This window comes from Pholis gunnellus, assembly GCF_910591455.1.
Source record: "Pholis gunnellus genome assembly, chromosome: 12".
Taxonomy (NCBI): domain Eukaryota; kingdom Metazoa; phylum Chordata; class Actinopteri; order Perciformes; family Pholidae; genus Pholis; species Pholis gunnellus.
The window spans coordinates 13,458,898-13,472,518 of NC_136539.1; the positions used below are offsets into that span (position 1 = coordinate 13,458,898).

At 44.1% G+C, this 13,621-nt stretch overlaps 1 protein-coding gene across 1 annotated transcript in view; it reads left to right on the top strand.

The window, feature by feature from the left end:
* lrp2a (low density lipoprotein receptor-related protein 2a) overlaps positions 1 to 13,621 on the top strand; it is a gene marked incomplete at both ends in the record, with an annotated part of 44,393 nt that overhangs the window by 26,450 nt on the left and 4,322 nt on the right. The window contains 24 exons of the mRNA XM_079170211.1: positions 107 to 370; positions 817 to 1,059; positions 1,143 to 1,268; positions 2,045 to 2,164; positions 2,712 to 2,843; positions 3,699 to 3,900; positions 3,997 to 4,292; positions 4,692 to 5,358; positions 5,949 to 6,119; positions 6,208 to 6,431; positions 6,613 to 6,790; positions 7,347 to 7,543; positions 7,689 to 7,934; positions 8,083 to 8,211; positions 9,721 to 9,840; positions 10,527 to 10,643; positions 11,063 to 11,179; positions 11,270 to 11,407; positions 11,564 to 11,686; positions 11,788 to 11,916; positions 12,705 to 12,836; positions 12,964 to 13,095; positions 13,175 to 13,318; positions 13,413 to 13,578. Coding sequence (XP_079026337.1) covers positions 107 to 370; positions 817 to 1,059; positions 1,143 to 1,268; positions 2,045 to 2,164; positions 2,712 to 2,843; positions 3,699 to 3,900; positions 3,997 to 4,292; positions 4,692 to 5,358; positions 5,949 to 6,119; positions 6,208 to 6,431; positions 6,613 to 6,790; positions 7,347 to 7,543; positions 7,689 to 7,934; positions 8,083 to 8,211; positions 9,721 to 9,840; positions 10,527 to 10,643; positions 11,063 to 11,179; positions 11,270 to 11,407; positions 11,564 to 11,686; positions 11,788 to 11,916; positions 12,705 to 12,836; positions 12,964 to 13,095; positions 13,175 to 13,318; positions 13,413 to 13,578 — 4,513 coding nt within the window. The remainder of the gene's footprint in view (positions 1 to 106; positions 371 to 816; positions 1,060 to 1,142; positions 1,269 to 2,044; positions 2,165 to 2,711; positions 2,844 to 3,698; positions 3,901 to 3,996; positions 4,293 to 4,691; positions 5,359 to 5,948; positions 6,120 to 6,207; positions 6,432 to 6,612; positions 6,791 to 7,346; positions 7,544 to 7,688; positions 7,935 to 8,082; positions 8,212 to 9,720; positions 9,841 to 10,526; positions 10,644 to 11,062; positions 11,180 to 11,269; positions 11,408 to 11,563; positions 11,687 to 11,787; positions 11,917 to 12,704; positions 12,837 to 12,963; positions 13,096 to 13,174; positions 13,319 to 13,412; positions 13,579 to 13,621) is intronic.

The window sequence follows — 13,621 nt, forward strand, 5'->3', positions numbered from 1 at the left end:
CAGTTTCATACTGTCCCTTTGTTTTCCAGCACAATATTCTTTTAGTGCAGTAATTGAAAACCCCAACTAATTGTATAAACATTTCAATGGAATTTTATCTTGTTAGGACCCAACGGAGCCGAGTGTCAGTGTCCCTCAGAGGGCCGCTGGTACCTGGCTGAAAACAAGCACTGTATCCCTGATAATGGGACTCGCTGCCTGTCAGGCCAGTTTACCTGTATGAATGGCCGCTGTATTCGTGCCCAGTGGAAATGTGACAATGACAACGACTGTGGAGATGGCAGCGACGAGTTGGAGAGAGTCTGTGGTAGGATGTTCTTAAAAGAGCTTGCATTGATTTTATTCTTTACTTCATTTCTTCCTCATTTATGTATTATTGAAATATCTTAAATGATCTAGAATGAACTGATTATTAGCCTTAGCGATCCTAATAGAGCCCTTACACCTCCAGCATGAGTGAATAACACCTCTCCTCTCTTTTAAATGCAATTCTTTATCTTTTACCCTCACTAATACTAACAAGTTATGTGTTTCTGCTTTAACAAAATTCTTTCTCAGGACCTAAACCTGCCTTCAACTATGTTGGTGTGTATGCATTCACTTCATGATTAAGTTTCCATTAACATGCAGCTAATTCCTAGGTATTAAAACAAATGAACACTAACAAATCAATCAATGTCCTTATATCTTTGCATGCAGTACCACAGCTGCTGTCTTCCTTTATTGCCTTGTCAGGTAAAATAAGCTTCCACTGCATGTGTATTCAGGCCTCCCCATTGGCCAGAGCTCTGACATGTTCTTGACTGTGATTGGCAGCCTTCCACACCTGTGAGCCCACAGTGTTTACTTGTGGCAATGGGCGATGTGTGCCCTACCACTACCGCTGTGACCACTATGACGACTGCGGAGACAACAGCGATGAGGTGGGCTGTCTATTCAGACCGTGTGACCCCAACACAGAGTTCACCTGCAACAATGGGCGCTGCATTGCAAAGGACTATGTATGCAATGGCATCAACAACTGCTATGACAACGGCACCTCGGATGAACAAAGCTGCCGTGAGTATCCGAAGTTTGCCACAGAAACAGAGGTAGATGTTCAAACCAAAGTGGTTATTAATTCTAACTGCTGATTATTTCAGCGGAGAGAACCTGCCAGCCAGAGCACACGAAATGTCAGTCTACCAACATCTGCATCCCACGATCATACCTGTGTGATGGAGACAACGACTGTGGGGATATGAGCGATGAGAGCCCTACCCACTGTGGTGAGTTCGGCAGCAGTTTTAGGATTATAACAATTTTTTGCTTTTTTTTCAGTTGTTAATTAATATTACCGTTTATTGTACAAGTTCTCTCATCTAGTTATAGTCTAAATAGGCCTTTTTCCGTGTAGACACTTTACATTCATGATTAATAACGTTCATTATGGCTGCATTCTAATTAGTCGTACCAGTTCCATGGTATTGGTGTTGTGGATTTTCATCACTGGCGTGGCTTACTGGAACACTTACATAGGATGAAGATATCAAAAATGTTATTAGTAACACTTGTGCTTTTCCTGCCATGAAGTTGAAAGGGCATTGCATTGTGAGGCATTTAGAAGATGCTGCTATGGATATTTTTCTGTTCCATTGTGTACTTTATTGAGTGCAGAAATGTCACACTGAGACAAAATAGCTGAAAGTAAATACAATGCACTCGGTAGCAAATAGGGAGGGATTTTGGAAACGGCCTTATACAGCAGGTTCAATGAATGGCATTGATAATACACCCCCTCACAATCACCTTTTTTTACAGAAAACAATTCAGTTAGAATTGAAAAACACTTCCACAAACTGCTGAAATAGAAATCTTTTAGTATCATTTTGAGTATGATGTTGCAAATATTGTATCTGCTCAGTCTGGGTAAAACAGGATTTTAATCTGCCTAAAGTTCAGAAACAGATCACTCTTTACCCCACCCCCACTCATCAGCATATTAAGATTCCCACACTGACAAGTCCTCCAAGTGATTTCATGCCTTTCCACGTCCTCTACATAGCGGCGTCCACATGTTCCCAGAGTGAGTTCCGTTGCTCCAGCGGTCGCTGCATCCCCGCCCACTGGTACTGTGATGGAGGGGCTGACTGCGCTGACGGCTCTGATGAACCCCTCTCCTGCAGTGAGTGTCGCACATCGCTCTCACCCCCAAAGTGGGCCTGTTGGCTTTGTGTGTCTGCCCGCCATCCCCATTATCAGCTGCTCGGTTATTGTGTGTCTGTGTCTGTCCGCCAATCTGCATCTGTGTGCTGGTGTGAGAGAGTGCTGTGAGTGATGTAGCGGAGAGTGCGAGTCAGTGGTGTATTTCTTTGTTGATGATGTGGTCAGCCAGGCCTCCTATTGTGTGCCGCATTCCTCTGTGGTGACGCCCCTCAGTGTCCTCTGACAAACAGCACCTCCCCCTCCCTTTGTCCACCAGGGGTTACAGAGCCTCACTTTGGCTTTTGTTTAGATAGCTCACCATGCATGGGAATGTAGAGTTGCCATGACTATTTTTGAAAGCTTTGCCAGTGTTGTATTGTGCCTTGCGTAAAAGCAGTGGGGGAAGTACCTGAGATAATTATAAATCACAAAAATAAAAAAAGGGTTAATAATTTGGCAGAAGATAATGAAACACAATAGTGTGCGGCGTTATCTACAGTTTAATGTTATATGATTTGTCTCTGCAGCCACACTGGTCAGAACCTGCAACACAGAGCAGTTCCGCTGTGATGATGGCAGGTGCATTGCCTCATCCTGGATCTGTGATGGGGACAATGACTGTGGCGACATGAGTGACGAAGACCAGAGGCATAACTGTGGTATGCATCCTTTCATTACCACTTATGCTTTCTCTCCTTCCACTTCTTCCTTTCTCTTTGTCCTCATCCTTTTCTGCAGCTTCCTACTTCTTCATCTCCCCCCCCCCCCCTTGTAGCCTGTCCTCTTGTTCCCCATCTCTTCTCCACTTTGCCCCCATCCTGCCTCCCTCATCCTCTCGTTATTCAGGACGCTGATGGATTAGGATACACACCACTGGGGGAGTGTTGTGTGGGAGACACTGGCAGTCAGTGCCCGGCATCTTAGTCTCCTGTAGAAGGTCTCCAATCCAAGGAGTTGACATTCCTGATTTCTCCTGCCTCACTCGTCACTTTGTGCACGTCTCCTTTCTCTGGCTTCCTGGCTCAGGGTGGATCAAGACTCTTATGTCTCACCAATGTGTGCTCCAACAATAACATGCCTGAAGCTAAAGACTTCAGCACTGCCTGAGCCTCTGTAGGAGACTCACTTCAAACAATGTGGATCAATCTCATTAGATGGATGAAGAATTTGAAGTCATGGCTGCTTGTTTTGAAATACAGTTTGGAATGTTTGGATTGGCAAAAATGCAGGTTGACATTGGGTCGTCACTAGGGCTGTCCTCAAGCAAAGAAATTCTTCGTCGACTAACACAAATCTGTTAGTTGATTTAATCGACAGATCTGTAGACTTTCTTTGTGCTTGTCCACAAAGACTCACACAAAAGCGCCACTTAAAGTTTTGCGTATTCCAGGGATCTGTTCAATCGAACAATCGATCCCTAAAGACCGAGACGAATCAAGTAAAGAAAGTCGACTTATCATTATTGTGCTTCTTGTAAATCCCCCTGCCTGATTTTTATTTTTTTTTCATTCCAGGCAATCGCACATGTTCAAGTGCAGAGTTCACCTGTGTGAACAACCAACCACCTCAGCGGAAATGTATCCCACGTGACTGGGTGTGTGATGGAGACGCAGACTGTGCCGATGCATTAGATGAACATCAAAACTGTTCACGCCGATCCTGTGGCATCAACGAGTTCAGCTGTAGCAATGGCCTCTGCATACGCAACTCCTACAGGTTAGAGAAATGAACTCATTTGAAAAATCATTAATTACATCATCAGTCTGTCTGGCAATTTGAGTTCATCCTTTTTGGCCTGTCATCTAAAATCAGGTGTGATCGCCGTAATGACTGCGGAGACAGCAGTGACGAGCAGAGCTGCACCTACCAGCCGTGTCAGCAACACCAGTTCACCTGCCAGAACGGCCGCTGCGTGTCTCATGACTTTGTCTGCGACGGCGACAACGACTGTGGGGATGAGTCCGACGAGCTGGAGCACATGTGCCACACACCAGCACCCACCTGCCCCCCTGGAGAGTTCAGATGTGACAACGGACACTGTATCCCCCTGAGGCAGGTGTGCGACAGGAACGATGACTGCTCCGACAACAGCGACGAGAAGGGATGCGGTGAGTGTAAAGCGATGTTCAAAATAGCACAAGAAATTGTGCCATCAATACAATGTTTTTAACCTTTCAGTTTTTTCAGATGTCAAAGAAGTGCTGGAGGCGATGTGGGGAAACAGAGAAATACAACCACAAATAGTCAACAACCAAATTATAGGACAATTGTGCTTATACAAATTGGCAAATACAAATGCTGCATTTAGATAATGTATAGCAAATTACTAAGGACATTCTATTACTTCTGTAGATACTGGATATAGCATTATCAGTACACAGATTTGGGATTAGAATCAAATTAAAATACTGTGATTTTGATTTGTATTTTTGATTTATATATGTTATATATTTTTTTCTTTCTTACATTTTCAGTAATTTAGTTGATTACGCTTCTTTTGTACTCAGGTGTCAATGAATGCACGGATCCGTCCGTCCATCACTGTGATCACAATTGCACCGACACAGCCACCAGCTTCATCTGCACCTGTCGCTCCGGCTACCGCCTCATGTCTGACGGCAAAACGTGTGACGACATCAATGAGTGTACAGAGACACCGAGCGTGTGCAGCCAGGTCTGTGAGAACACCGTCGGCTCCTACATGTGCAAGTGTGCCCCAGGATTCCTCCGAGAGCCGGACGGCCACAGCTGCCGTCAGAACAGTGACATCTCGCCCTACCTCATCTTCAGCAACCGCTATTACCTGAGGAACCTGTCAACGGACGGACAGGCCTACTCTCTGATCCTGCAGGGCCTGACCAGTGTGGTGGCCATTGACTTTGACCGAGTCGACAAGCGTCTTTACTGGATTGATGTGAGCCGCAGAGTGATTGAGAGGATGTCCTACACTGGCAGTAACAGAGAGGTGGTGGTCAATGGAGTTCTGCATGGGGAAGGCCTCGCAGTTGACTGGATAGCCAGAAAGCTCTACTGGGTGGACAGCTTCTTGGATTGTCTCAAAGTGTCTGAACTGGACGGTCGATTCGTGAAGAAGCTGGCTGAACACTGCGTTGATGACAACAACACCTACTGCTTTGAAAACCCCAGAGCCATTGTGCTGCATCCCAAATATGGGTGAGTCGGAGGCAAGGAGGAATTAAGTCTAATGATTGAGCCCGACCAATATATCAGCAGGGCAATGTTACTGGCTGGGCTGCTATTCTTGCTTATCGCAATATGTTGGTACCAGCTTCTGGTGGGTTGTCTAAAAGAAATTGCCGTGCAGTAAATTGCATAACTAAATGTTTTAAAGGCAGAATAATTGTGCATATTTCTTTTGTCTTGACTACATTTTAGTATTGTTAATTTTTATTGGTACTGCTTTCCTTTAGTATTTTACTTATTTTAGGTTAATACAGACAGAATGGACAGAATCTTTGAAACATTTTCTTCATTCATGAATACATTGTTTACGGCAACTGTTTAAAATGTTTTCATGTTATTGCCACTCTCATATTAGCTTTATCTTTAACAACCAAATTTCCTTGTCAGAAAGTAATCACAAATAGTATTCATGATCTATCAGTTTCTAAAAAATACTGTATCAATCTGGCTCTTTCTCATTCTAAGTAAAATGATTGAAAAGCTTTTGTTTGGAAGTATAAATGCACTCTTCTTCAGATATATGCATGTCATCTAAAGTCCTTCTCTTGGCTACCTGTTAGATTTGTATACTGGACGGACTGGGGAGACAAAGCCTTTATAGGTCGTGTTGGAATGGATGGAACCAACAAAGCAGCTATCATCACCACCAAGATAGAGTGGCCGAATGGGATCACGATCGACTACACTAATGACATGCTCTACTGGTCTGACGCTCACCTCAGTTACATAGAGTAGGTACATTTCATCAGAAAGTGATCACACTGTTCTTGCCCACAGTAATTGCAGTGAGACTTGTAACTCTTTTATTTCTTTTGTCAGATACTCAGACTTGGATGGTCAACACAGACACACAGTGTATGATGGAGTTTTGTCTCACCCGTTTGCCCTCACTGTGTTCGAGGACTTTGTGTACTGGACTGACTGGAACACACGCTCCGTGGAGAAAGGCAACAAATACGACGGCTCTGGGCGACAGGAGCTGGTTAACACCACTCACAGACCGTTTGACATCCACGTGTGTCATCCTTACAGACAGCCTATTGGTGAGTCAAAACTTCAGAGTCTTGTGTTCAAGAGCTTTCAGTTGTTTAGTATCTCGACATGTCCCCCTTAAGTTGATTTAAATACAGGGTATTGACCACCAGCAGAACAATACCTGGCCTCTATTTGCCAAGCTGTGGTGAATTGAGATTGTTTGACCGACTGTGGCTCTTCCTCTGACAGTAAACAATCCTTGTGCTGTGAACAATGGAGGCTGCTCTCACCTGTGCCTGATCCGTCATGGGGGGCGGGAACACACCTGTGAGTGCCCCGACCATTTCCTGACTGTCCAAATTGGAGGTGTGACCCGATGCCTTCCCATGTGCAGCAGCACCCAGTACAGATGTGCTAACAATGAACGGTTTGTCAAATTTTCTTCTCTTGCTATCTCATGCCAGGAGTTTTGTTCGTATTAAAGCTCAAACTTGAGACCAGATTTCTTAAAGTTACGCTTTTATCACAAAAAGGCTTGTGCTACCTTCATCCTGGCACTACCATGTGTATTTTATTCTCTTTTCCTTTACTGAATAAGAAGAAAATCCCTGGTAGCAATATTTACATAGGCTGTTCTCTTGCTCCATTCATCATCTGTAATTTCAAAAGGAAATACAGTAAAGCTCTGTTTGCTCTCTTTGCAATAGAAAACAGCGCTCCCTGCTGTTTGTTTTCATAATATAAGTCATCAAAATCCTTCTGTATTTCTGTATTTTTTCTGTCTTTTACATAATTATACCTGTGTATAAATATGATGTAGTAATGCTGAATTAGGGATTTATCGACGTTAATAGTTACAAGTTTACTTTTTATAACCACTGACATTTTTTGCAGCCTTTCATAGAGTTGTAAGTAGTTATGTAGTCGATATAATGAGTTTAGGAGTCACAGAAACATTTTTTGCTCTACCTCTGCTTCGTCAGATGTATTCCTATCTGGTGGAAATGCGATGGTCAGAGGGACTGCAGAGACGGCTCAGACGAGCCTTCCACTTGCCCGGCTCGTCACTGCAGGCTCGGCCAGTTTCAGTGCGACGATGGAAACTGCACTAGTCCACACTTTCTGTGTAACAGCAACCAGGACTGCCACGATGGCTCAGATGAAGACCCTGTGCTGTGTGGTGGGTTGTGTTCTCTTAACCATTTTAATAGCAATTATTAATTTCTCCAAAATGTCATGTTTTCTGCCTCACCGGTAGTCGCTGTTTCTTCGGACTTCATGTAAAAACTTGTTTGGGTCAATTGATGGACTTGTCTTTTCACTAGCTACACACCAGTGTGAAACCCACCAGTGGCAGTGTGCAAACAAGCGGTGCATACCCGAGTCATGGCAGTGTGACGGCGAGGACGATTGTGGGGATCAGTCTGACGAGGAGCCTGCCCACTGCTCCACCAGGACTTGCCGCCCTGGACAGTTCAAGTGCCGAAATGGACGCTGCATTCCCCAGAGCTGGAAATGTGATGTTGATGATGATTGTGGTGACAACTCTGATGAACCCTTGGAGGAGTGCAGTAAGTAATACACAGTTCCTTCTACCTTTTTTTTTGGGTCTTTTCTTTACAAGGACTCAATCTGAATCTGAGTTGCATCAGAGTAGAACGTTTTTGAAACTTGATGTTCAAAAAAGTGCACCAGTCACTGTGGTGTTTTTTTCCACAGTGGGACCAGAACATCGATGTGACAACCACACAGAGTTTGACTGCAAGACCAACTACCGCTGTGTGCCACTGTGGTCTGTTTGCAATGGCAACAACGACTGCAGAGACCACAGTGACGAGCAGGGCTGTGGTGAGTCTGCCACGACCATCCTTGAGGCAGGACTGAGGTCCATGTTTACATCATGACACTGATTTGAAGACTGTTTAATATTAGTATTGAATATGCCCAAAAACTTTATGTTAAAGCTTCAGTTTATTATTTATTATTTATCACATTTACGATTCCAGAGATCTCAGAAGATTAAACACTATACAGTATGGAGACAAGATTATGTGTTCACGGAGTGAGTGAGGGGCAATTAGCCAACACCTCAGCCTCCTGTGGAACATTACACAGTGAGGTATGGGAGGTGCTGATGGAGAGGGTCTCACCACTCACCCTCCCCCACCATTTGCTTCTCCCTAAGAGCACCACAGATTTATGAGCTGTCCAGTGGTATGGGTCTACATATGTGTGTGTGTGTGTGTGTGTGTGTGTGTGTGTGTGTGTGTGTGTGTGTGTTGTTGCTCTGTCCTTGCGTGGGGGCAGGGTTCACACGAGTCTCTTTGTACTTTGCTACGATTCAAACACCCTTGCCGCGGCCCTCCCGTCTCTTATCAGAGGCCCTGACTCCATTAGTGCCATGCCAGCGCAGGACGGGAGATCAGTGCTAATCTTCCTGTAAGAATGTAGCAGATGGGCCAGGTGGAGGGCTAGGAGGGCAGGACTAGCTAACGCGGCGCTATCTTTGACCCCCAGCATTGTGTGTTAGAGACGGCTCAGACCAGCTCTCCTCCACTCCTCTCCCGTCTGTGCTTCTCATCTCCTGCAGTCTTATCCTCTACCGACACACACTAGCATGGATAGAGTTCACCCATCTGTCTTCGGAACGCTGCTCTTCTCCCTCTATGACTATTACAGTTTAATTAAAAAAACACGATGCCTTTCATTTCAAACTGACATTTTCATCATGACTCAATAGCCGAAACATTTTCAGTCATGATGTGCTGCTCTTATTTATAAGATGATCTACTGGAGAATCATCTTTTCAAGTTTGTAGTGATCCTGAACTGCAATATGTCATACTGAGAGGTGTGCCGAATATTTAGTTCACCGCGTTTGTAAGCAATGACATAATATTAGAAACATGTTTCACACAGTATAATTCAAAAGGTGCACCTAATAAACTGGCAACAAAGTACGTTTGATTCATCCCCTACCACTAACACAATCTTTGTGTTAGTTTTGACTTGTTTGAAGCATATTGTGTTTTTGCGTGGGTATGAAATATGCTATATAAATAAATCTTGCACAAATGTATACTACCTAAAAGACTGAGCCAGTGCATCCAACAGATTTAAATGAGGCAATTACTTTGTATGCTCCTAATTGTATTGTTTCTTTCAAATATTTCCATGTAGCATCGTGTTTATAGAATCAAATCTTATCCTCGTCCCCGAAATACAAATGCATAGAATATAACCTAAAGGGGCTCTTCAAGTTGAAACAAATGGTCACATAAAAGTCCGTTCTTTGGCAGACCGAGGAGAAACGTTATGCTAAACGATGATCAGTTTCATGTACCTGCTCCTTTTCCAGATGAAGTGACCTGTAATCCTAACGGAGACTTCCGCTGTGACAACCACCGCTGCATCCCGCTGAGATGGAGTTGTGACGGGGATGACGACTGCGGGGACAACTCCGATGAACGCAGCTGCAGTGAGTGCTGCTCACTGTCACTGATAAAGTTACATCATTAAGTTGCGTTTGAGTACTGACGAGGGTGTGAACAGTAAAAAAAAACTGGGTTCATTGTTTTCGATGTCACTTGAGTGTCTTTTAAGTAGGTTTGGGGATTTTAGCTCAGCTCCTGTGAATTGTCCAAATGAAAAATGAGTGTTGATGTTAAAGAATAGTCCTGCTATCATTTTTTATCTGACAGCAGGGAGGTTTTGTGAGAGGCTCGACACTTCTGCTTGAGTGCGGAGAGAGGTAGTCTTATCAGCTGCAAGAGAAACAGGCTGTCCTCAGCGTGTCAGAGAGAGGGAGTGAAGGAGTCCGTCACCCTCTGCCCTGGAGAATTTAAACATGTCTGAGAACATGCCAGTTAATAGAGATAACGTAGCTTCTCAAAGGAGCAACGGTGACTGGGGGTTAAATCATGGTGGTACCGCTCCCCTTGTTGCTGTGCTGCTGATGCCAGGAGAGTTTGTCTCCAGTGAACCCATGAGCTCACTGCAGAGTAACGGCTGCACATGCTGCTTGTGTGAGTGTGTCAAGGTGTTTTTTTGTCATAATATATAGAAAAATAATAGACTGTGTGTCTCTGGAGCCGAAATTAAAAAACCTAAATTAAGCCTGCACGCGATTGATTCCACACTTTCTGTTTTCCCGTTTTCCCTCAGCTCCACGCTCATGCACAGAGAGCGAGTTTCGTTGTGAAAATCTGCGCTGCATTCCCGACCGTTGGGTCTGTGACCATGACAACGACTGTGAGGACAACTCGGATGAAAGGGACTGTGGTAAGTGGAGGCTCTTTGTTGGCTGGCTGTTTGTGAGTAACGGAGGGCTGCACTAAACAAAGAAGCACTAAAACTTCACCTTTTGAAGCATAAACAGACAGGACCACCAATAGTGAAGTATTCAATAATAGTTTATTCATTGCTGCAACTGAGGGATTTCTTCCTTCCAGTGCTGGTAGAACACAGAGCAAGACAGATAACTGAGCATCACATATCTAGAAGTTATTCTAGTAGAGTATTTCCCATGTAGGAATATAGAAACGTGGGGATTTTAGGTGCTGTGAAACGTTTATTCAACATGCTCAGTGTGTGTTTTACTGTATATCATATTTACATGACTAGTGCTCCCCTTTCCATGAGTGGTGCATATTTCTATGTGAAGTAATGCTTCAATGTGTGCTGCTTTGACTGTGTTGCAGAGTTGCGGACTTGTCATCCCGGATACTTCCAGTGTGGCAGTGGACACTGTATCACTGAGCGCTTCAAATGCGATGGCAACGCCGACTGTCTGGACTTCACAGATGAGACGTCTTGTCGTAAGTGTCCTGCATTGAATGTTTTTTTTGCTGTGCACTCTTTGATGACAATTAGTTAATCGTTGTTTTTTTTGTATTCCTGACTTGCAGCGACCCGCTATCCCAACGGCACATACTGCCCCCGGTTCCTGTTTGAGTGCAAGAACCACGTGTGCGTCCAGCCTCATTGGAAATGTGACGGAGACAATGACTGTGGAGATGATTCAGACGAGGAGCTTCACCTCTGCTGTAAGAAGTAACATAAACAGTCACAAGTGAAGCACACACAAAACCAAAGCTTGTCAGATTCTTGCCAAGAATCTGGCAAACTCCATATTGGCTCACTATTTTTTGAAATTGAATTCTTGCTGTGAGGTTTTCTTGAGACATTCTGTTCGTCCACAGTGGAAATCCAGTGTGAGGCTCCGTTCCGTTTCCGCTGTGACAACAACCGCTGCATCTACAGCCACGAGCTGTGTAACTCCATCGATGACTGTGGTGATGGCTCAGATGAGAAACAGGAAAACTGTGAGTTTAATAGTTTGTAGCTGATGGTCTCGTTCATATTCTCAAATAGATGTCATGTTTTTTACAGCATCTCTTGAGTCGATATGTTTCTTTATATCTAGGCCAAAGTCCCACTCATGGACCCTGTTCAGATGATGAGTACAAATGCAGTAACGGACAATGCATCCCTCTGCAGTACGCCTGTGATGATTATGATGACTGTGGAGACCAGTCTGATGAGCTGGGCTGCCGTGAGTACATTAACAAAGAGCATATTAGTAATGATGATGAATTGTAATGTGAAAAATATCGTTCTAAACTTGCAGGTTTACCAAAATTATGATAAATATAATTTCTAAAACTGTTTAAGCTACAATTTTATTTATTAATTTTGGAGACAAGATACCATTTAAATGCTGGATTAGCATTCTTATATGCCTGGGAATACCATTTATTCAGCTTAGTTAGCTCAGTCAGACCATTTGTAGTAAGTTAAAGTTACTGTAAGCAACGTTTTACTGGTTATTACACAGTCTCTCTTTAATACTGATTCCTCTATATGACCTACATAAGTAAACGAGACCATCAGCGAGAAGATTGGTTATTTCTATATTGTCATTCTTCATGCTTGTCATCGGTGCCAACGGGTCGGATTTCTGCAAAAGCAGGCTAAATCGCATGGGAGAACCAGAACCAGGACTAAGACTGTCCAAACCTGCTACAGCACAATGAGAGATTTTCTAAAGGGACTCTGGTGCCTGCAAACACTAACGCGTTTATCGACAGGGGCCGCCAAAATCAACACAAAATGAATGTTCCTTGTAGTAGCTTTAAATGGACATATTTCATGGTAGATTGATTCAGTACCACCACCATGACTTTAATGCAATGACCCTCTTCAGTCATTTTGTTTGACTTCAACTTGACTGTACCTGATTGGGTGCAAGAATAAATACAGGACATACTGTCGGTACTAAACTGTTACCTTCGTGAGTATCTTGTTTCACAGTCGGTGTGTTTTTGTATTTGCTCCTGTCAGACCATGGCAGCGGGCACACGTGCAGTGACAACATCTGTGAACACAACTGTACTGACCTGACGCAGGGAGGCATCCTCTGTTCGTGCCGGCACGGCTTTAAGCCCAGAATGACAGAAAAACACAATTGTGAAGGTAAACGTCACATCAATTAGTCAGTCATTTACTTAATGCATTTAAAACACTGACACAGAAGTAGTTTCCTACATTCAGTTTATTTGAGTTTTTCTCTTTTTTTAATCTCCTTTGCTTTTGGATACAGATGTGAATGAGTGTGAGGTGTACGCCACGTGTCCTCAAGAGTGCAAGAACACAAAGGGCAGCTACGAGTGTTTTTGCGCTCAAGGTTTTCTCTCCTTTGGTGAGCCGCATGGGACAGAGTGTGCTGCCCAGGGTAAGAGCTCGGGCATTCACACGTAGAAGAAAATTCTTTACAAATGTTCCCTTTTATTAGTGTGTTCATTTTTGTACAGGAAACCCACCGGTGCTGCTGTTGCCAGACAACGTCCGCATCCGTCGTTTCAACCTGTCCTCTGAGCAGTATTCAGACTATGTGGACAACGCTGAGCACATCCAAGCCTTGGACTACCTATGGGATCCAGAGGGCCAAGGACTCAGTAAGACTTCTGCTGTAAACCTTTGAATGTTTCTGTTGTTGGCTGCAGTGAATATAAAAGTTTGGGTAACCTTTATCCCCTGGTGTATCTGTAGGTGTTGTGTACTGGACAGTTCTGGGTCGGGGATCTCAGTTTGGCTCCATCAAACGCGCCTACATGACCACGTTTAACGATAATGGCAACAACCCAGTGAAAGAGGTGGATCTGAACCTGAGATACATCGCTAATCCTGACGGCATCGCCGTGGACTGGGTTGGCAGGTAAGTCACCAACATTGTGACTTAACCATTGCAGAGGTTGCTC